Here is a 22,435-nt window from a genome sequence, read left to right as displayed (position 1 = left end):
AAACCCTTCAAGATTGGTATTTTCCTGCTTATATTTGCTCCCCTCAGGCTTGGGAATGCCTGTAATGCATCCACATCTCCCAATTCCACTCCTGTCCCCATGCCAAAGGTCCTTTGAAGGCTTCTGAGACTGGGTTCTCACGGCAGGAGGTTTAGCACCTCCATGGGAATCTACAGGTAGAAACCATAAAGAGTTTAACAGGCGAAAAGAGGGAGATTTATGTCTTCTGTAGCTGCTGGTAGATGGATATTGTTCTCCTTGTCCCATGCTTTCCAAACACTGAGGTTATCAGGCATAAGTGACTTATTATGCAAATCCTCCATCTTAATATCTGGCTGTTCTCTCCCTGGAATTGCATTGGCTAAACCCCATGTGCTATTGGAGCTGCTAATGTTTACACATTAGCTTCTTTTGGCTAATATACGAGGCTTCAAGTTGCAAATTGATGTTTCTTACAGCTGAGCAAATTATTTTTCTATTAAATGCAATATTTAAAATGATTTGGAGAAGCAAAACAAACCACTGGTGAGCATTCTAATGGAGCTGCTTTCCATATTCTTCTACTCAGCTTTTGGCAGGGCCAGGAAATTGGTGTTTTTCCCCTCAAACATTTCTATCTTCTAGAAGTGGGGAGCAGAGAGTGCAGGGAGGGTGTTCATTGTTATCTCTATGTGATGCACAAACCCACCTTGAAGGGCCTGTTGCCCTTTGAGTGTGCAAACTGCAGCTAAGGGGGGATTTAGCTCCTCCTTGCTTGGACTGGAAGAGATTTTTCCCACTGATGAGACTGAAATCCCAACGTGTTTGGGCTTGGCATGGAGCTGGTGGGATGCCCAATGTGGAGGGGTCCCCATTGGTGAGTGATGTGGGATGCTGCGGTGCAGGACCCGGTCTTTGTCCTGGTTTGCTTGGTGCTGTGAGTCCTGTAGCATCATTCCCTTGGGAAGTGTGATCCCCGTGCAGATAGGAACGCAGTTTCTGGTCCCATATCCGTTAATAACCTCGCCCGGGAGCCTGTGGTGTGGTACGTACGAGATGCTGCTGGATAAGAAGTAAATCTCGTTTGCAGTATGTGTTCCCTATCCCCCGTGTCTGCTGGCGCCCGGAGGAAAGCAGCTCCCACTGTTTCCTTCCCAGGGCGCCTTCCCGTAGGAGTGTGCCGAGGAAATCACCTTTAAATAGCAGCCGGGATCTGGGAGGTGGGAGGCTGGCTCGGCTCCACTGGGGTGCTGGGAAAGGGATGGCATCTCACCAGCATCCCAGCAAAGGGATGCTGTCCTGGGGGATGAGGCCAGGCTGCTGGTGTTACGGGGCTTTGCCAAAGCACCTCCGTGCCTCAGTTTCCCCCCATGCAGCAGTCGCATTAACCATTTACTTCTGGTGCAGGAAAAGAGCATCTGATACGCATTGGGAGGTCTTAGGTTTGATAGTCCAGGGCTTGTGTAGCCTCTGGCTCCATCCCTGCTCCTGGGAAAACTCTGGATTTGGGAGACTCACCCCTGCCACATCTCAGTGTGTTCACGTGATGGGTTGTAGCCCTGTGTCACTGTGTGGGGTGTTTGGCTGCTGGAGTGATGGATGTTGTGTCCTCTGGGTACCCGAGTCCTGATTTCCTCCTGATAATGACCTGGGATGGGGGAGCAGGAGCTGCTGGGAAAGGCCAGGAATGAAAAATGAATCCTGATTCTGAAGGCTCACCTGTGTTAGCTTTCCTGGCCTGTGCCTGCATGGCACAGTGTGCTAGGGCTTGTGTCCCCAAGCTGTACCCTGAGGATGACCACGGGGATAATCCAGTCCTGGCTAAGCCAAGATGGGAGCAAAACGGGCTTTTTCCCATTGATTGGCTTTGCTTCGCATTGGACTGGGAGTCCTGGATGCCTGCCTTAGCTCTTGGGAGCCCATGCTTACTAAAGTTTGGATATAAACCCTTTCTTAATAAAGCCTTCCCACTCTGGGACATGTTATTGCTGTAGCATCCCCATCAGATGATGCTCTGAGTAGTGCAATGTCATTACTCTTGCGGGATACTGCGAGCCCATCGTGGGTGGTGTCAGGCCGCCCTTTAGCACTGAAGCCTTTTCAAGGCTGCTCAGTAAAAGCAAAGAGAAGCCCATGGAGCATGTCCCACGGTGCAGGAGGTTAAACAGAAAAGGTTTAAGTATGTAATTAACTTTGAAGCGAGAGGAGTGTGGAGCCGGTGGATGAAAGAGTGCAGGGCGGGCTGATGGGCAGGCGGCCACATTCCTTAGTGGCCACGGAGATCTAATGAAATGCCATCCATTGTGCTTGGTTGCTTGGTCTTCCTTTTCCTGCCTCTTCTTTGTGAATCCTTCATTCCTCCTTTCCCCTCCTTGGTTTTCCCCCTCTCCAGCCCCAGGGAGGGGGATGCTGGGTGGCAGCGGTACCCAGGGGATGCTGAGCAGCACCAGTATCTTTATCCCTGGTGAATGCATTAACTCTCCTCTTCTTTTTTTTGTTCTTTTAAAAGAAAAATTGGTCCATCTGATGTTTACCCCCATATTATTGCTCACATCTCTGCTCCCTTTTGCCTGGCGCTGCAGTGGTACCCAGGAGGGATGCTGGGTGGCACCAGTACCCAGGGAGGATGCTGAGCAGCACTGGTACCAGTTTCCCTGGCAAGCCTCTCAAGCCACCTCTTTTTACTTTCTATCTAAGGAATATTGGTCCATCTGGTGTTTAACCCCTGTGTTAGTGCTCATCCCTCTGTCTGGGCATGCCAAGGTGCCATAAGGGTTTGGAGTGGGGTGTTAAATGGGGTCTGTCTCATCCTTAGCGTGGGGTGCTTGTCATGCATTGGGGCAGGCTCTGGGTTTAGGTGTTTTGGGGTGTTCAGGCATCCTCTCGGATGCATCACCCCCCCTGGGAGCACACCATCACACCCCCAGCAGTATTTATAGCTGCCTTTGCGCTCACATTGCACCTCCTGCGCTCGCTGCCTTCATCACACTGCCCGGAGCTGCTGTTAGCCTGGCCTCCAGCCAGCACAGAGACTGGGAACTGGGGGCTCCTTGTTTCTGCCTGGTGATTTTTAGGGCACATCCAGACCTGGAGTGGTGCTGCAGACCCCATCCTGCTGCCATTAGCCCTTAGCGTGGGTATAAACATCCCCGTTGCTGCAGATGGATGTTGCAGGTCGCAAACACTTTGAAAGCTGCTCTGGGTTTAACCCCTCTGATTCCCCTCTAGAGCTGGGGTGTTGGCATTTAATTGCTCAAGTGTTAATCTTTACGTCCCTCTTAGTGTTGTGGTGGGGAAGGAGAAGGGGCTGGAGGTCAAGCTTCCACCAACCCTGCCCTTGGGATGGGGAGAGGTGGTGCCGAAAGCATCGCATAGCTCATGGAAACTGAGGCTCTGCAAAATGCTGCTTATTTTTTCCCCTGTGTATACAAATGAGAGCCAAATTTGTTGGCGAGGTGGAGCTGCCTTCGTTTCACAGTGCGGATGGGGGGAAGGCTCATGCTGGGAAAAGCCATAACAATAAACCTGTCCGAGGAAGGAGATGGATCAGCTCGGCCAGCTGCGCCTCCATCAGCGGAAGATCTACTCCATGTAATTGCATTTTAAGCTTCTGGAGCCTGGGAGTTATCTTGGAAGTGGCCAAAGGTCCAGCCTTGGAGAGGTGGAGCAGTGGGGAAACAGAGGCGCGGGACCGGATGGAGCCAGGGGCTGTGCTGGGGATGGCAGCGGGATGCAGGTGATGGAGATGCAGCCTAGGAGAAGGAGATTTCATTGCCCCTGATGCCATTAGTGGCAGGGAATGGTTTACTGGGGGCAGAGGAATCGCTTTTCCCTGGGAAATGGGGCTCTTCTAGCCTGAAACGCTGTTTGTCTCCACTTTGGTTTCTCACACCAAAAAACCCAACGCTAAGAACAAATTCCTCCGTCCCAGAATATCCCATTTCAGCAGAACTTGGAAAGAAACGCTTGGGTTTTTTCTCTCTAAACCCCTTGGCGCTTGGTTCCTGACGCTGGTTTATTTGGGGTTTTTATTTTCTTCTCTTTCCTTCCTGGAAAATTTTGACAGATTTGTGCTTCCCCCCCCCCTTCTCCCATTAGGAATCAGAGCCAAGTTTCAGACTCAAATCCGGAGTGTCTCAGGACGGTGCGGGGGCACATCCGCACGTGGGCTGGGCAGACGCTCCATTTCGGGAAGGAGTTTAGGAAAGCTGTGATGTCTTGGTGCCTCCAGGCATGTGAATAGGAGAGAATTTGTTAAAAGGAAGCTTCTTGTGCTTCCGAGAAGAAGAAAAACAACTTTTTTTTTGGGGGGGGGGGTTGGAACTTGATGACTTTTAAAGTCCTTTCCAACCCAAATCATTCGATAAACTTGGTGATGGAGCTGGAGTGTGCCCTTGTGCTTTAAAAAATGAGTGTAAAGGCCGGGGGGAAGAGCCCCAGATATGTTCTTACTTGTGAAGCTGTTGGGAATCATCATTTTCTGGGCGTTTTACAAGCGTTTCTGCAGTGTTTGGACTCGTGTTTGCAGAAATGATGCATCCGAGCATCCCCCACCATGGGGAAGCACAACCGGTGCCTACAGCAACGGGGCCATTAGCTGGCAAATCCCCCGGTGGTGGTGGGGAATTACTGATGTAATTTGGGGATAAACCAGGAAAAAAACAGAAGAAATAATCCCCTGGCCCTGCTCCGCTTCAATGCGGGCCCATTAGGGGGATATTTGCCTTTGTTTGTTCTGCTTGCTCAGGACTTTCTTGCCCTCGTCAGCCCAGGGGCTTGTATGAATTAGTGCTGGTGCCCTGCTCCTCCTGTGATCTGTGGGTTTAATGGAATAATAGGTCAGTGTTAATGAACCAGCCCTGAGTGGCCCCATGGCAAAGCTGGCTGGATGCAGCGTGGGGCGTGATGGATAAGGATGTGGGATACGGGGCTGGATGCAGGATGTGCGGCTGGTTGGCATCGCAGTGTGCTGTCTCCACGTCGCCTCGGTCCGCATGGGGACGAATGGCCTCTTGGCATTCATTCCCATTCTCAGTGCTCAGTCAGGCACCTTGTAGATAAAACCCAACCCCCTGATAGATAAATGAAAGGGCTCAGAAGTGCCAGCCCACACCTTCGGGGGGGTTCAGTGGGGCATTTGTAGGGCTGTGATTGCTGCAGGTCCTGCCTGAGACCTGCTGTTGTTGTGTCAGGCCATGGACAGGCCCCCAAAGAGCTCAAGGTGAAACCACAAATCCTTGTGCCACAGTCGAGGACCTGTTTCTTGGGAGAAATCCCTTGTTCCGTGCCTGGCCCCTGGGAAGCAAAGCTGGGAGCTGCATCCTGCTCCCATGGCTGAGCATGGGAATTGAGACCTGCCAGCTCGTTTCACTGGTGGGGGGACCTGAATGGGAGGACTGGGGGGTTAGCAGCAGCTGGACCATAACCTCATTGCAGATGCACGTAGAGGGATGCCCGGGGTCCCCCTGTGTTTTGGGGGTGCTGCACCCATCCCGGCAGGGCTTCGGGAAGGGACCAGCCATGCAGTGGGGTCTCAGTGGTGCTGATGGTGTCTCTCTCTGCAGCTGGCTGCACCTTTGAGGAGGACGGAGACCTGAACCAGTGCGAGTACAGCCAGGGGGAGGACGATGACTTCGGGTGGGAGCTCATCCGCAGCTACATGGTGCCACATCTGACGGCTGACCTGCCCCACGGTGAGTCCTGGCCCCCCTCCGTGTCCTCAGGGACCTCTGCCCTCACCCCTTGGTCCTGTACCCCAGAGCAGGACCCCACGGCTCCTCCTGGTTTAATCCCTGCAGCGTTTTACCCTTGACTTGTCCTCGGCTGTGCGGGCAGGGTGTGATGAGCTGTGTCAGTCCTCAGCAGGATGCTGCGTGGCCCTTGGGGACAGGGGATGCGGGTCCCTGCTGCTGGGGACCACGCAGTACCTGGAGCACTGTGTTCAGCTCCGGGGGCCCCAGCTCGAGGGGACGTGGAGCTGTTGGAGCGGGTCCAGAGGAGGCCACGGAGATGCTGCGAGGGCTGGAGCAGCTCTGCTCTGGAGACTCGTGCTGCTTTTGCTGGCTCGTGAGAGATTCCCATCTCTGGAGGTGTGGAAAAGAGGAAAAAAACGTGTTTCTGGCTTTTGCAAGTGGGGGAGAGGCTGTGGCTGTGAGTTGGAGGCATCTGAAGGCTCAGGAGCTGTAAGGAGGAAAATGCAAATGGACTCCTTTCTTTTCCCTTTTCTGTTTAATCTCATTGCTTTTAAACCAGCTTTTGTTATTTCTGGGTGCAGGCTGGGGGCGCAGAGCCATGGAGGGAGCTCCCTTTCTCCCATGGCACGGGCATCGTGCCTGGGTGGCATTTGGGCCTTTGCTTACTCTTAGCTCCTCACTGTGACCCGCTTGAGTTGGTGCCCATTTGCTCTAAGGGATGCACCGGGCTCAAGATGCTCCTTGAGTCTGGGACTGCTGTCTCCTGCCTGGTCCCAGCGCTCCGGCTCCTGTCCAGCCTGGAGGCGAGCAGGTCCCATGCTGACGATGGGGATTGCTGGTGTAGAACTTGAGAGTAAAAATGCCTTTTTTCCTCATTAAAACATTAACTGCTTAATAGAAGACTCTTTTCTGCTCCATCGACCTGCCTCCAGCTGTTTATCTTGTGCCTTGTTCATGCCAGGGCTTAATTTGGCTTTTCCCCTCCACTACCCTTCCTCTTCCTTTACCTTCTCCTCTTTCCATTCCCTTTTGCTTTCTTGCCTGTGCTGGTGCAAGGTGAGGGGGAGCAGCCCTGCCTCTAGAACTGCTCCTCCCTTGATGATTTCCCAAATAATTGCTTTAAATGGAACTATCCCAATTCCTGTGTGTCCTGGGAGAGGTTTCCTGGGGCTGTGAGGAGGGAATCAGAGCTGGGGATTGAAGTGGCTCAGGATGGAGAGTCTGGAATGTGCAATTAGTTGGGTTTTCTGCTTGGTTTTCAGCTGTGATTTAATATAACAACAAACTGCCTGAGTTCAAAGCCTGGGGGATGGAAGGGTTGGGTGGAATGGGGCTGCATGAGGAACTAACCGTGGTTTTGGGGGTTGGAATGAATGCAGTTTAGCTCAGCGTGGATGTGACCACCCCAGGTTGCATGCTGGAAGCATGGAGCACTGCAGGCTCCAGCCCCAGGGAAGAGCACCCATCCCTGATGCTGACTGACAGTGGCACCCAAAGGGATGCTCATCCCCGTAGCTCCCTGATACCAGGTAGGGACTGTTTGTTTCCAGTGGGTGCAGGAGCCCTGTTTTGGTGCAGCTCTACCCCAGTGCGGGTAAAGGCTCCTGCAGCCTTATCTCAAGCTGGTCCCCCCCCAGCAGCTTGGTGGATGAAGAGTATTTCACGTCCCTGGGCCTCTCCAGGGAGCACTTTCCAAAGGAGTCTCGTGGTCTTAGATTAAAATGAGTTTTTCTTGGAGATCAGCCAGTTTCAAGGAGCGTAGGATTTATTGGAGCGGATGCTGGCTGCCGGCCACCTGCCTCTACCTTTCCATCCCTCTTGCTTTTTGCTTTCTTCTTTGGTTACGGGGCTTTTACCCCTTTTCTTCCCTTCTGGACTTGTCTCTCTTACACCCATAGACAATGGATGGGTGTCTCCCGCGTTGTAATTGTGGTTGTTTCATTCTTTGAAGTGATTCAGTTGTTGTTTTGTCAAGGAGCAGCTGCAAGGAGCCAGGTAAAGCAGGCAAATGAGGCTGCACCATCACTGCATCTGCACCAAAATAGCTCTCCCTAGGTCCTCTGGATGCTTTTTGCTCCTGCTCTCCTCCAAGCATCACCTCTGTGTGCCAGGCTGATCCATACCTGCCTTCAGGTTGATGTGGGGCTATGCGATATCTACATGTGTGGAAGCCCTGCTCATCCCTGCAGAGATCCAGGGTGCCCCTTGGAGGACAAGGATGCTCTGTGGAGCTCCAGGTTCTTCCCTGGAGGTGCAGGAACCTTTTCTTGCTGCTGGTGGAATTCACGTGTGGAAATTCATAGGAGATGAGTTGGGTTGGGAGAAAGTGGCAAAAAGCCTCAGTGCAGGCTGTGACCAAGCCATTGTCCCCATCCCGATGAGCTCTGCTGTCCCTCCATCCCCTCCGAGGAGTCATTCCTTCAGCCAGTAGCTCCAGCATCACTTCCCAACCAGCTCCTGCTGCATAAGCCATAAAACCTTGGCAAATTCAGCTTCGTTCTTGGCTCCTGGTGGGGAGTTACTGCAGTCTGTGGCTCTTGGTGCTGGGGCTCCCCTGTGAGATGGGGCTTGGTGCGCAAGTGGGGAGCGGGTACCCCATTCCCATGACACACTGAGAAGGAGCCAGCACAGGAGGAGGCACTGCTGGGCTTCATCTTCCACTGGGATTGCCTGGAGGCAGATGCTGCAGGGCTCAGACCCTGGTACCCCTTGGCTGGCAGAGCTACCCTCTGCCTGTCAGCCTGCCTGCTGCTGCTTCTAATGGCTACAGGGGTTATTGTTTGGAGCTGCATTTTTATCTCTCTGTAGTTTTGGAGGAGGAAGAGCTTGTCAAGGCAGGGACAGGCTCCTCTTCCTGCTGGGCTGCTCTGGGGTTTTCCCAGAGGGATGCAGGCAGGACCCTCAGGAAGGGCAGTGTGATGGGGCAAGCACAGCTTGAGCCTGAAGCTGGGGAGAAGATCCTTTGGAACTCCTGTATCATAGCCAGGATTATTGGAGGTTATCCTCGAAGACCTGATTTGAATGCCAAGGGAGAGCTGATGATCCCACAAGCGGGAAAATCCAGCTGGAGACCCCGTGTGAGGACGTGCAGGGAGGGGTACGAGGCTTTCTGTTCACAGCCCCCCTGGGCTTATTTTGCAGCTCAGCCCTCATCATCATCGACTTCTGCGTCGCAAATTGATGGTTTTTCCTTAGGGAGCATCGCTGGGACTTGTTTCTCTTTTCATTTGTTTGATTGAGATGTTATTTAGCGCTTTTTGAGTCGTCTTCTCTTTCTCCACAGGGCACTTGGGCTCTTCTCTAAAAGCACACCTGAAAACTGCATTAAATCACATTGCTGCAGCTGAGCTGGGGGGGGTGCAGAGGGGCTGACTTGTTATTTGTGGGGATGCAGGGGGGCGAGAGCTCCCTTGCACCTGCGTCTTCATTCCAACTGAGCTTAAATTGAGGATCAGAGGAAGGGTTTAAGGAGCGAAGGACAGGTTGATGTGTGCTGAATCCCATCCTTCGGCTGGAAGTCTCAAGCGGGGAATGCCCTGGGGCTGTTTCTACAGCTCCCGTTTCGTGGGAGGTTTGGAAAGGATTCTCCCCGTCATGATGTGTGGAGCAGGTTTTTTTGCTGGCAGTGCCAACATAGGGATAGGGCTCAGAAACAGCCCCAGCAGTGATTGTGCAGCAACCCTCTAGGGGCTGCGAGCATTCCTGCCTGGTCCTCCCTATAGCTGCGGGCTGCAGCAGGGCTGGGACACCCCATTGCTGCTGGTGGGAGCACCCAGGCAGGGCTCTGCTGCCATATCATTGGGGTGCATTAAAGAAAGCAGCCAGACCCCCTCACTGCATCAGGAGCAACCCCAGGGGCTGACAGTGGGGTTTGGAACCCCCAGCCACCTCTCTGCGAGGAGGATTTGTCTGGGCCACGGGATGCTCCTGTGGAGGATGCAGCACCTCAACACAGGTACCTCTGCTTCTCCTGCAGTAAGAACCCCAACCCATACCCTGGCTTGAAGCTGGAACAGTTTATGGTACAGGAGGATATAATTAGCATGGAAGCAAGTGGTGGGATCCTGCTTTTTCCAATGCAGCAACACTGGGAAGAAAAGTAAGGGGGGAAAACAGTGTGGGGAAGCCCTGCCAGCTGCGTGATGTCTGGATGGATTGCCAGCCATGTGTGTCCGTGCTGACCTTAAAGAACATTCTCAGTCTTCTAAAATAACTCATCAGTGGTTTAATTTTAGTCTTGGTCTCTTTATTTTGGTCTTCTGGCTGCATGGATCAACATAGGATGAAAATGTTCCTTTTTGGGGAATTCTTCCCCCTGCCCCAGCTCCCATCCCTGAAGGATGCACACAAGGATGTGCTGTGGTGCAGTCTGGGGCACTTTGTCTCCCCAGCTGATGCTGTGACCCCCCTTGGTGTTTTAGGATCCCCACAGGCATTTTGGGGTCACCCCAAATGTAGCTCCCAAGTACTTGAGGGGATGGATGGATGGATGCTCCCTATGATTCCCCATCACCTTTATTAGGGTTTTCTTGGTGCTGCTCACTGGGAGCCGAAGGGAGGAAGGCGCATGGCTCAGTTTAAATTAACTGGTGGTGAAAGCTATTAATAATGAAGCTTCTCCTGTCAGGAAAACAATGGTAGACTTGAATAAATGGCCCAGCTTTGTTACTTACAGTTTCTGCCGTTATTAAAATGGAAGAGGTATTAATAATCCCCTTGCCTTTGGTGATGGGAAGGGTTTGGTGGAGCAGCTTCCTGTCTACCCTGCGCCCTGGCCCCATTGCCATGTTGGGAGCTGCCACAATGAACTGGGATTCCTGCATCCCTGTGGTGCCTCTGAACTGCTTGGGATGGAGGATTCAGGGCAGGAAGGATTCTGCCTTTGGGGTTTTCATCCTGCCTGCCCTGTAAGTACAGCTTTAGGGTAGCACCGTGACCCCTGGTTTTGTTGCTGGTGGTTTTGGGTGATGGGAGGTGGGGTACCAGGGGATGCTGGTGGTGGGGAGCCGGGTCTGGAGCTGGTATCCCAGAGAGCCGTGGTGCTGCTGCTTGTCAAGCTGATGAGTGCAATCCCCTCCCTGTGAGCGCCTGCTGAGCACAGTTTAAACTCAGCGACAACTGCGTGGTAAATGATACGAGGCAATGGGAATGGAAATGAAACAGCTGGGGCCCGGCTGGGGACCGGAGTGTTGACGCAGCCGAAGCTGTGAGCATTAAAGGGAAGCAGGCAGAGGGGCTCTGGTGGCATCGAAGCCATTACCGACCCCAGCTTCTTATCCTGGAGGCAGTGGGTCTGATTCTTCCCTCCTCATCCAGTTGGTCAGGTCCTGGTTTGGTGTTGTGCTGCTGCCCAAATAAGCATCCGACACTGACTCCATCGCGATCCCTTGCTCTTGTTCTGCATGTTCCCATGGGCTGGCATGGACCGGTACCCAGTGGGACCCGAGTGTTGAGGCTGGGTCCTGCGCATCTTTGCAGTCCTGCATCCTCCACCTTCTCCATCCCTGCTGGCAGAGCTCAGGAGATGCAGAATGGGGACTACTCCATGCTCTCCCTTCTTCTCCCTCCCACCGCAGGCTCCTACCTGATGGTGAACTCCTCACAGCACGCCCCGGGCCAGAAAGCTCACCTGCTTTTCCAGGCGCTGAGCGAGAATGACACCCATTGCCTCCAGTTCAGCTACTTCATGTACAGCCGGGACGGCCACAGCCCCGGCACCCTCAGCGCATACGTGCGGGTGACGGGGGGCCCAGTGGGCAGCGCGGTCTGGAATGCCTCCGGCTCCCATGGGCGGCAGTGGCACCAGGCCGAGTTGGCCGTCAGCTTGTTCTGGCCCAATGAATACCAGGTGAGCCCCAGCAAACCCCCCCTTTTGCATCACCCGGACCCCCCCCGGCAATGGGTGACCCCTGTGTTCGGTGCCGCAGGTCCTCTTTGAAGCCGTGGTCTCCAGCGAGCGCAGGGGTTATCTCGGCTTGGATGATATTTTGCTCCTGAATTATCCATGCTGTGAGTGTCGGGGGAATGGGATCCAAGGGTGGGTTGTGGTGGGGAGGTGCTGCTGGGCTGGGCGGCAGGGCTAATGCCATGGTGCAGCTGGGGGGCACTTGGATGTCTTCTTGTCACCTGGGCTGATGGAGCTCCGTCTCCTGGGGTACCTCTGGAGCTGGTGGGAAAGAGCCCCAATAGCTTCTGTTCTTATGACAGCCTGGAGAGGAGCAGGCTGAACTTGTGGCCTGAATGTCCCCATTGAGAGGGGCCACCCGGGCTGGTGAGGACCTGGAATCCCAGGCTGTCCCAATATGTTATGATTCACCCCTTATTTCTTCCAGGCTGGGGTAGGAGACCTGCCCCCTCTATCAACCCCATAGCCTGGATCATGGTGGGATGCTGGAAGGGAAGGCTGCATCCCTTCCTGGGACACTGGCTCTTGTATGGAGCCAGGAACAAATTCCAGGCTCCGGGCTGGGCTGTGAGGATGGGGATCAAGCCTGCCCGGAGCTCGGCTCCAGGCCTGGCATCCTGGGTGGGATTTTGGGCTGTGGCAGGACTCTTGCAGCGATGCTGCTGTTGGTCCCCATATTGCTCAGCCACTTTGTCACCTCTCCTTGGCAGCCAAAGCTCCTCACTTCTCCCGCCTGGGTGACGTGGAGGTCAATGCTGGACAGAATGCCACCTTCCAGTGCGTGGCTGCTGGCAAGGCTGCCGAGGCCGAGCGCTTCCTCATGCAGGTGAGCAACAGCAGTGGTGAAACCAGCGTCTCCATCACTTCTGCTGCACCTTCCGTGCTTTCCCTTTGGGAGAAAACCCTGCAGGGCAGGGGGGGGGGAGAAGGACGTTTCACTGCTCCCTTGGAAGCCGCCATCCATTGGGATGCGTTTGGTGGCTCTGGATGCCTCCCGGTGACCCCTTGTCTCTCCTCATGGGGCAGAGGCAGAGCGGCGAGGTGGTCCCCGCCGCCTCGGTGAAGCACATCAGCCACCGGCGCTTCCTGGCCACATTCCAGCTGGATGAGGTGTCCAAGGAGGAGCAGGACCTCTACCGCTGCGTCACCCAGTCCAGCCGTGGTGCTGGTGTCTCCAACTTCGCCGAGCTCATCGTGAAAGGTGAGTGATTTGCTGCTGCCCAGCGCTGCCATGGGTGGGCTATGGCTGCCCCGCTGCCTGCAGAGGAAGAGGAAGGATGCTGGGGGTGGTGGGATCGAGGTTTCTTGCTGCAAATGAGTTGCTCCACGTGGATGGTTCAGCGTAAAGCAAGGAAATTCCCTTTCCTGGTGGCCTCAGATTGTTTATTTTTGATTGCAGTAGATGGGAGTTAATTAATGATGGTGAAACTGTGCAGCACCACGCTGGGCAGCGTATCTTAGACAGATAATTATGGTTTGATCAGGTAAAACCCTATTGCAGCTGTTAAAGCCTTACTAAAAATGATGGAGGGCATGCGAAGCTAAAGACTGGATGGTGCCCTCCCATACTTTGCTCTTGGCTGAGTTGGATAGGGCTTGGAGCAACCTGCTCTAGTGGAAGGTGTCCCTGCCCATAGCAGGGGGTTGGAACTGGATGAGCTTTAAGGTCCCTTCCAACCCAAACCAATCTATGATTCCATGTCTGCAGATGCTGTGGAGCTGCTTCTGGAGGGGGGGGTGCTCCATTTACCCCTTCTCTGCTCTCTTCCAGAGCCCCCAACACCCATTGCACCCCCTCAACTGCTCCGGGCTGGCTCCACTTACCTCATCATCCAACTCAACACCAACTCCATCATCGGCGATGGCCCCATCGTGCGCAAGGAGATCGAGTACCGCATGACTTCAGGGCCCTGGTCAGAGGTCCACGCTGTCAACATGCAGACCTACAAGCTCTGGCACTTGGACCCTGACACGGAGTACGAGATCAGCGTCCTGCTCACCCGGCCTGGCGAGGGGGGTACCGGCAAACCAGGGCCACCCCTCATCAGCCGCACCAAGTGTGCAGGTGGGTCCCACAGCACATCCTTAGGCCTTAGGCAAGGTCCTGTGCCACCCCAAGCCCCAGGCCGGGAGCATGTGGTTGGGGCCGGATGGATGCTGAGGGTATTTGCTGGTGCAGTTGGGGAGATTGAAGCATCCTTGCTCCAATGGATCCACCTCTAATTGACTTTTCAATGGCTGTACGCAGCATCCCAGGAGGGACCACTCATTAAACCCACGCTGTGCTCATGGCTGGAGGGTATCAGGGGGCATGGATGAGGCTGGATACTGAACCAAAGCCTGTACAGAGGCATCATGGCTGAGGGTTCGTGGTTTTTGGTAGAGGCAGATGTGGTTAAAGGCCGTGTTCCTGCAGTGTGGGGCTGTGTGCCTCTTGCTGTGCTTGTTCCTCCAAAACCAGCTGGGGTTTCACACAGTCCCTGAGGGCATCGGGACCTGCAGGAGCAGGTTTGCTAAAGTCTTGTGTTTGGTTGCTAAAGTCTTGCTCAGGTTGCTAAAGTCTTGTGCAGCCCTGAGCTGCCTCAGCTCCTCCAGCCTGCAAATTCCAGGGGAATCACCTGGACAAAGACTCTCCATCCCTCTCAGTGTCCTTCCCACCAGCCTTGGCTGTGGAGAGGAGTTTCCTGCCATTAACCCAAACCACCCGCATGTGTGTGCTGCTGGCTCCTCATTAAAGCTCAGTCCTCCTGTTCATTTCAATTAGAGCTAATTAAACTCCTTCCCAGCAATGGCACTTGGTCTCTGTCCTTTCAAGAGCCTGACACGGGCTTGATGAAAATGTGAAGGCTCCCATCACGCAGGCACATTTATGTGGTTATTAGGGGCTGTTTGTGGTGCGGATGCTCCACCGTGGCAGGGGGTTGGAGCTGGGTGAGCTTTAAGGTGCCTTCCAACCCAAACCAGTCTGGGGTTTTATGTTCTCGTTTCTATGCTGTAAAAGGGTTTTCCTTGATAATACACCTAAACCCACAAGATGCTTTGCTGTCACTCACCTCTCCCCATCTCTGCTCCCCACAGAGCCCATGCGGGCCCCCAAAGGCCTGGCTTTCTCCGAGATCCAGTCCCGGCAGCTGACGTTGCAGTGGGAGCCGCTGGGCTACAACCTGACCCGGTGTCACACCTACACCGTCTCTCTCTGCTACCGCTATTTCGTGGGCACCGGCCACAACCAAACCTTCCAGGAGTGCGTGAAGATGGAGCGCAACGCCAACCGCTACACCATCAAAAACCTGCTGCCCTACAAGAACATCCACGTCAAGCTCATCCTCTCCAACCCCGAGGGTCGCAAGGAGGGCAAGGAAGTGGTATTCCAGACGGATGAGGATGGTGAGTCTGCTCAGGGAGGTGCATCCCCATCCCTGGCCGTGTTCAAGGCCAGGTTGGACACAGGGGCTTGGAGCAAGCTGCTCTAGTGGAAGGTGTCCCTGCCCGTGGCAGGGGTTGGAGCTGGAGGAGCTTTAAGGTCCTTTCTAACCCAAACCATTCCATGATTCTATTGTCATCCCCAGAAATGGGGCTCAATGGCTGATGAGCTGCTGGGGTGTTTGCCATGGCATGGTGCACATCCGTGGTTCTTGGCCAGGGGCATGATGGGAATATCTCCTGTGGCCATTGCACTGACAGGGAGGGGAAAAGGCCATTGCAACCCCAGGGCTGTGCAAGGGGCAGCGATGTGGCTGGGGATGGGAAATGCTGAATGTTTGGAGTGATGTGGGGGGAACAAGGGGGGACAGGATGGGGATGTCACTGCAGAAACGCTGCTCGTGTCCTTGGAGCAGAGTGTTTTACCGTGTCTGGTCTGGTGGTGGGTGCAAGAGCTGGGTGATGGGCAGCTCCTCCCAGCACGAGTCATCCTTGCTCATCCCTTAGTGTGGAACCAAAGCCTGGCAGTGATAATAATAACAATTAAAACAATTAATGCTTTACACTGAGGTAACATCTTTTATCTGCTTGGTCGCTGATTAATTCAGCATTGCTTCATTCTGCTGTTAACCAGAGCCCTGTGCAGCTTTGCTCGGCTTCCCCCACAACTCCTCCTTCATTAAGTCTGCTCTTGGGAGGGTTTGGGTTGTGAAACAAGCTCTGGATGAGTGTGTGCTGGGACAGGGTGTCTGGCCCTGGTTTGCTGGTTATTTACCAGCAATATCGCTCCTGAAGAGCCAAGCTCTTCCTCTTCTCCCTGCACTTGCTGTGTCCTGGGGCTGTGTCCCCACTGCTGCCACCTGAGCAGGGCTGATGTCCTCACTGGAGGTTCCAGTGGTGCTCCAGGACTCTCCTGGGTTTGCCTTCTCTTGCCCCTGCCCAGCCCTTCCCTGTGAGGATGTACTGGAGCTGGGACTACTGGAGCGATCCCCCAAGCCCATCCTGACCCTGCACCGTGGTCCCTGGCTCCCCATCAGCAGAGTGCTCAGGTCATTTTGGGCTCTGGAGATCCAGGGAACGCAGCAGGAGCTACAGGGCAGAGCTGGCTCAGTGTCTCCGGTGCCACCCATCAGTGATGGGCCACATCCAGGACTGGCATCTCCCTGCTGCTGATGACTCCTGCTCATCACATCCTCTTTGCTGATCCATCAGCATCTCCTCCCCATGCTGTGGTGACTTGGCCTTCGAGGACAGCTGGGCAGCCCCGAAAGTGCTGCGGCCAGTGGGGTGAGGGATCTCATCCTGCCCTGTGGAGGGAAGCAGTAGTTGGAGCTTGCATGGGGTGCAAGGAGCCACTGCACCCCGGGGTGAGTGCTGAGTGCTGGAGCATCCCTGACTCTCTGTGTCACCAGCACGAACTATTAAGCAAGAGGTAATTAATCTCCAGAGCACTTCTTAGCATCAAGAATCAGTGATTAAGGTGGAAGAATTGATAACTGCAAAGCATCCAGCCAGCTCCAGCCCCTTGGATGATTCCCAAGGAGAAGCTTGCCATGCACTCCCCCTGCATGGGGCTTGCCTTGATTCGGGACCCGGCAGCTTTGTGTCCACGTTGCTCATCGCTCCCGTTTTCCCAGGCTGGACAGCAAAGCCTGCGCAGCTGGAATGGAGCTGGGACCATCTCCAGATCCCGTTTTCATCTCTAAAGCCTGAATTTGGCACCTTTTTCTGCTCATCAGCACTTTGTGCATCCCCAGCCCTGAGCCTGCTTGACCGAGGGCACCCAGCTTCACGCTCCTGATGCTTCCTTTTCCAGCTCTAATTGCTTCAGCTGTTCTCAGTGTGCTGTGACTGCTCCAGCTGTTTTCGTATGGAATATTAATACAGGAGCTCCAGATGTCTTTCTGCTATACTGTAATCACTCCAGCTGCTTTCCCCAGTGCCTTGATTAACCAGGGCTTGTGGCTTCCCCCTTGGATTGAACTTGGGGCTATGCATAGGTTTGGTCTTGGGGAAGATGGATTGATGGATACCCACCTGTGGATATTACACATGGGTATGGTCCAGCATCTCCGTGCCTTCCTGTAAGGGGGATTTGAGCTACTAGAACTTGGTGATAAGCAGCTGCCTGTGAAATTAAGCCAAGGTGGTGAAAGCTTGTTAATAATAGGGTCTTTGATTGTGGTTTATATTGGCATGAGCCCAGCTTCTGTTACAGCATCCACCAGTGCAGCACTGAGCTTGTCTCAGGGTGGGGGGAGCCCTGGTGTGGGCTGCAGAGATGCACGCCCCATAACAAAAGGGTAAATCAGAAATCCCAGCCTGGTTTGGGTTGGAAGGGACCTTAAAGCTCATCCAGTTCCAACCCCTGCCACAAACAGGGACACCTTCCACTAGAGCAGCTTGCTCCAAGCCCCTGTGTCCAACCTGGCCTTGAACACTGCCAGGGATGGGGTAGCCACAGCTTCTCTGGGCACCCTGGGCCAGCGCCTCAGCACCCTCACAGGGAAGAGCTTCTGCCTAAGAGCTCATCTCAGTCTCCCCTCTGGCAGGTTCAAGCCATTCCCCGTGGCCTGTCCCTACAGGCCCTTGTCCAAAGCCCCTCTCCAGCTTCCTTATCAACCCCTTTAGGTACTGAAAGCTTTGCACTGGAAACGCTCTTTCTGGAGCATTAATCATAGGGCCAATCCAAGGGTGTTGCTCACAGCATCCCCCTTGGACCCCAGGCAAAGTCCTGCTGGCTCCTGCGTAGGGCACTGAGAGAAGAGGATGCTGCATCCATAGTTTGCCCAGCTGGTACCTAAGTGGCCCCATAGGGACCCAGGGAAGGTTGGTAACCCACAGCTGGAGAGTTTGGTCTATGCCTGCATGAAACAAGCAGAGTCAATCCTGGGTACCTATGGAAATACCACTGTAGCATGTTAGTGCTGTGGGGAGGTGCACGCAGGGAGCCAGTTCCCTCCCTTGCAGGCAGGGTGCATGCAGTGCACACCAGAATAAATAGATATAAATACAGACATAATGAAACCTGTGTGTGTATGGGATGGCAGAAGGGTGTACACACACCTTGTGTGCCTCTGCTGCTCTCAACCCATGCTGCCTGTATATATAAATAATGTAGGTTATATACATAGGGACACATATTCCTGCCCTAAAGGTTTCCGTATTTCTCTGTGGGTTTAATAAGTGCCTTGTGTACACGTGTAGGACATGGAGCCTCTGGTTAAATTAACTTGTAAATCAAGTGGAAATGGTGTATTTGCATGGTGGGAAGTGCATGGAAGGTGATCCCTGTCTCGGCCCTGTAATTAGATGTGAATGGAGGGGGTGCATGTTTCAGGTACTCAAGCCCACAGTAGAGGATGCTGCTGGTGAATGAGGTCTTTCCTGAGCCACCGCCTCCTCAATGACCCCCTCAGGTTGAGAAATCCATGGTAAAGGAGCCAAAATTGATGCCAGAGCTGCTGGTGGCTGTTAGTGTTTGTGGTGATTAGTGGTGGTGGTGTTAATTAGAGGGGAAGGTTGGGGCATGTCAAGCCTGTCTGCAGCTGAGGATGTTGTCGCTCACCGTGGGGAGTGCTGGCAGTCTCCTGAGGATGCTCATGGCTTTGGGAGGGAATTTGGGTCGTCTGGGAAAAGAGAATCTGTTGGTTTTGCTTTCCTCGCGCTGGGGAACTCAGGCACTGGTGATGGCACGCGGAGGTCTTGCTGTTGTGCGATACCAGCAATGGTACCTGCAGGGTTTGTGCCAAACCTGCCCCTGCCATGGCAAAGTGTCACCAGTGGGCTAGAGCATCACTGCCATGGGAGTGATCCACTCCCTGTGGAGCTGCTGCCCGTGCCTGGAGGGGTTTCCTGGAGGATTTCTCCTTCCAGCCGAGTTTCTTGCTACATCCGAGCACATCCCTTCTCCTTCCCCAGTGCCTGGCGGCATCGCCTCGGAGTCCCTCACCTTCACCCCGCTGGAGGACATGATCTTTCTGAAATGGGAGGAACCAGTGGAGCCCAATGGTCTCATCACGCAGTACGAGGTACATCGCGGCTGGATGCTGCACCCGCATGGGACACAGGGAGGTCCTGTTGGGTATCTGAGGCAGCTGCTGCTTTTGGCTGTGGGGATTAAAGGTCGCTGGAGCATTGCTTCAAGTCTTTTGGAACAGGGTCCAGCCTGTGTTCATCCTGCTCCTAGGGGGGTTTGTCCCTGATGGAGAATCCTTCCTTTGGGGTCACCGGTATTAACCCGCAGTGGCTCTTCTGATAAACCTCTGCTTTTGATTTACCCCCAGAAGCATCTGCCAGGCTGCCCCTTGACCATCCCCTGCTCAATTCATCCCTTTAACCCCTTCTCTGCCCACATCTGCTGTCTGTCCCCTCTCCTGTGGCCGCTGGTGATGCTCTGCCCTGTCCCTGCAGATCAGCTACCAGAGCATCGAGTCCTCTGACCCGGCGGTGAACGTCCCTGGCCCGCGCCGCACCGTCTCCAAGCTCCGCAACGAGACCTACCACGTCTTCTCCAACCTGCACCCCGGCACCACTTACCTCTTCTCAGTGCGGGCCCGCACCGGCAAGGGCTTTGGCCAGACCGCGCTCACCGAGATCACCACCAACATCTCTGGTAGGTTCCCTTGGCTCCATGCCTGGTGCTGCGGCTTCTCCTCTGCAGGGCTGGACCCAGTGTGACTGGATGCTGCTATGGAAGGATGCTCGTGGTGGTGGCAGCCGATGAGCAGCCCCCAAACCCATCAGCTGGTCTCTGGCTGTAGGCAGTGTGGGCAGGCCAGTGTGCTGGTGCTGCCTGAGCTGTCTGTGTACAAGCAAGGGATTAATTAGGTTTCGTTAATAAGCCTTGGAGTACGTGGGGCTGTTTGCTCATGCCTGTGGCATCAGTGCAAATGGGCTCAGATGAGCCCTGATGGGGGCCTTGAACTGCAGAGCAGATACTAGTGATGCCTTGGGGACCACGGGGCTATGCCGGGCACAAGGGGGTCCCCCACCTTGTTCTGGGGGTGCTGCTGGGCTGGCTTGGGTGTGCTTTGCCCTGTGGTGGGATGCTCACAGTGTGCTGATCCCAGGGTGTATCTCAGGGAGTGCTGGGGTTCTGCTGAGCTTGAGTCCTGCTCCCGTCTCCTCCCCTCTGCCAGACTGGTGTTGATAACCCATGGGTCCTCTCCCTTACTTGTTGAGGGGTTTTCTTTATTTGGACTAACTCAATGGCACCATTCGGTGATATCTTGCCATGGTTCAGGCTGCTCCTGCCTCACTTTCCCCCCTGACTGGGGAACAGCCCCAGGCACAGCTGTGGGGACCAGGGCTCACCCTTCCTGCTGTCTCCTGCTCCCTTTGCAGCTCCCACCTTCGACTACGGGGACATGCCATCACCACTGAGCGAGTCGGAGAGCACCATCACGGTGCTGCTGCGGCCGGCGCAGGGCAGGGGGGCTCCCATCAGGTAGGTTGGGGCTGTGTGAGGGTGAGAGCCCCACAAGCAGGGTGGCACGGCGTGGCTGCTGGGGCTCCAAGGGAAGGGCAGGGCCCTGTTCTTCACAGAGCTAACCTGTGCTTGGTCGCCAGCACCTACCAGGTCATTGTGGAAGAAGAGCGGCCCAAGAAGCTCAAGCGGGAGCTGGGTGGGCAGGAATGCTTCCCGGTGCCACTCACCTTCGATGATGCCGTGTCCCGTGGCTCCGTGCACTACTTTGGGGCTGAGCTGCCCGCCAGCAGCCTCACTGAAGCCAAACCCTTCACCGTCGGGGACAACCAGACCTACAGTGGCTACTGGAACCCACCGCTGGAGCCCAAGAAGGCTTATCTCATCTACTTCCAAGCCATGAGCAACCTCAAAGGGGTGAGTGGCCGTGGGACCCCGCTCCATCCAATGGGATGGCTGGGGTTGGACCAGGCAGGAGCTCAGCTGGGGGCTGGGGAGGGTGTCATTAACAATGGGACTCATTATAGATCCCCCTCCCTTGGGTCCCTGCTCTGGGCTCACCCCCAGTGTCCTGGGCAGGGGTAGGTGGTGCTCCGGGCCACCCATACAGCACATTGGGATCCTGGATGTGGCACCCCTGGGCTGTGCATGTCCCCTTCGTCGTGCTGATACCAGGGGTGGAGGAGCCCAGCCTCTGCCACGCACTGTGGTATGGACTGGAGCTCAATCTGTGCTGGAGAGACCGCATTCCTGGAGCTAATCCTGGGTTGGAGAAGGACCCTTTGGGCAGAAGAGCTGGGTGCACGATGCTGGGACTCACTGCTGACAGAGCAGCTGCTGCAGGGAGCTCTTGGGAAGCTGCCCAATTCCCAAGATGCTCTTTCCCTGCCTGTTCTCCTGGCGGGACCCTTGGGGACCCTTCTCAGCTTCACCTGCTCCAGCTGCTCCCATCCCACCCGGAGGAGGATGAGCTGTGACAGCAAAGCAGCAGGACCACGGCAGCATCCTTGTCCCGCATGGCTCCATCTTGCTGCAGCGGGCTGGCTTGTGAATCCTTTCCTCTGCTCTGGGATTGTTTGCACCTCACTGGGAGCTGAGATGGGCAGGAAGGATCTCTGCTCTGGCTCACTTGGGCATTGCTGGATAATGACTGCAGCTGGTGCATTCCTGTTGGGAGGCAATGGATTTATCCCAGCAGCCATCGGACATCATGGGAAAGCTGGATCCCGGTTCGGGTCTTTTGTGGGTTTTGTGCCAGATGGAGCAAGAAGCAGGAGAAACAGGAGCTGGTGACCTCAAGGAGGGCAGTGCCGGAGCCCTGGGCACATTGTGGAGACAGGTCTCAATGGAGCAGCATTGCCAGCACTGGTGTCCCGAGGAGCTGGAGGATGCTCTGGGAAGATGGCAATCCTGACAAAATGGTGCTTTTTGTTTTGTGGCAGAAGTTGGATGCTTGGAAAGATGGAATATTTTAGCTGAACCCATCCCTAAAGCTGCAGATGCTCCAACTGTTGGAGACCTGGGCTGGAAGCCCTCATAGGAACCTTGGCAGCACGTGCAGAGCACAGGGCTGGGGCTTGGAAACTTTGATGAAAACCACCCCCATGAAGCTCTGAATGCTGACCTGGGAGTGTTTTAGCTGCAGATGGTGACAAGCTGCTTGACGGGGTCCCTCCTTTGATGATCTGGAGCTGTGACCTGGAGTGGTGACCTTGGCTAAATCTGTGGATGCTGATTTAGGGGATGCTGGGGACAGATGGTTCATCAGCATCTCTTGGTGTGCATGTCCCCAGGAGCTCTTGGGCTCAGCAGTGGGTGCTGTAGCACAAAGCACCTGCAGACTCCATCGATGTAGGGGTCAAAGCATCAGCGGACCAGCCTGGCTCGGAGCGGAGCTGCCAGGATGCTCGTCCATCACTGATCCCTGTTTTTCCCTCCATAGGAAACCCGGCTGAACTGTGTCCGGATTGCTCGCAAAGGTGAGCCCTCCCTTTCCATCTGGTGGGA

General features: G+C 54.8%; 1 protein-coding gene across 1 annotated transcript in view; it reads left to right on the top strand.

The window, feature by feature from the left end:
• Positions 1–22,435, top strand: part of PTPRU (protein tyrosine phosphatase receptor type U) — a gene marked incomplete at both ends in the record, with an annotated part of 54,482 nt that overhangs the window by 9,419 nt on the left and 22,628 nt on the right. The window contains 12 exons of the mRNA XM_080632553.1: positions 5,544–5,672; positions 11,249–11,520; positions 11,600–11,681; positions 12,288–12,403; positions 12,604–12,778; positions 13,349–13,642; positions 14,656–14,964; positions 18,922–19,031; positions 19,414–19,615; positions 20,347–20,449; positions 20,572–20,845; positions 22,371–22,407. Coding sequence (XP_080488679.1) covers positions 5,544–5,672; positions 11,249–11,520; positions 11,600–11,681; positions 12,288–12,403; positions 12,604–12,778; positions 13,349–13,642; positions 14,656–14,964; positions 18,922–19,031; positions 19,414–19,615; positions 20,347–20,449; positions 20,572–20,845; positions 22,371–22,407 — 2,103 coding nt within the window. The remainder of the gene's footprint in view (positions 1–5,543; positions 5,673–11,248; positions 11,521–11,599; positions 11,682–12,287; positions 12,404–12,603; positions 12,779–13,348; positions 13,643–14,655; positions 14,965–18,921; positions 19,032–19,413; positions 19,616–20,346; positions 20,450–20,571; positions 20,846–22,370; positions 22,408–22,435) is intronic.

Source organism: Psittacula echo (assembly GCF_963264785.1).
Source record: "Psittacula echo genome assembly, chromosome: 21".
NCBI lineage: Eukaryota > Metazoa > Chordata > Aves > Psittaciformes > Psittacidae > Psittacula > Psittacula echo.
Note: the sequence above shows the minus strand (reverse complement) of the source record. Positions and strands in the feature narration are given on the sequence as shown.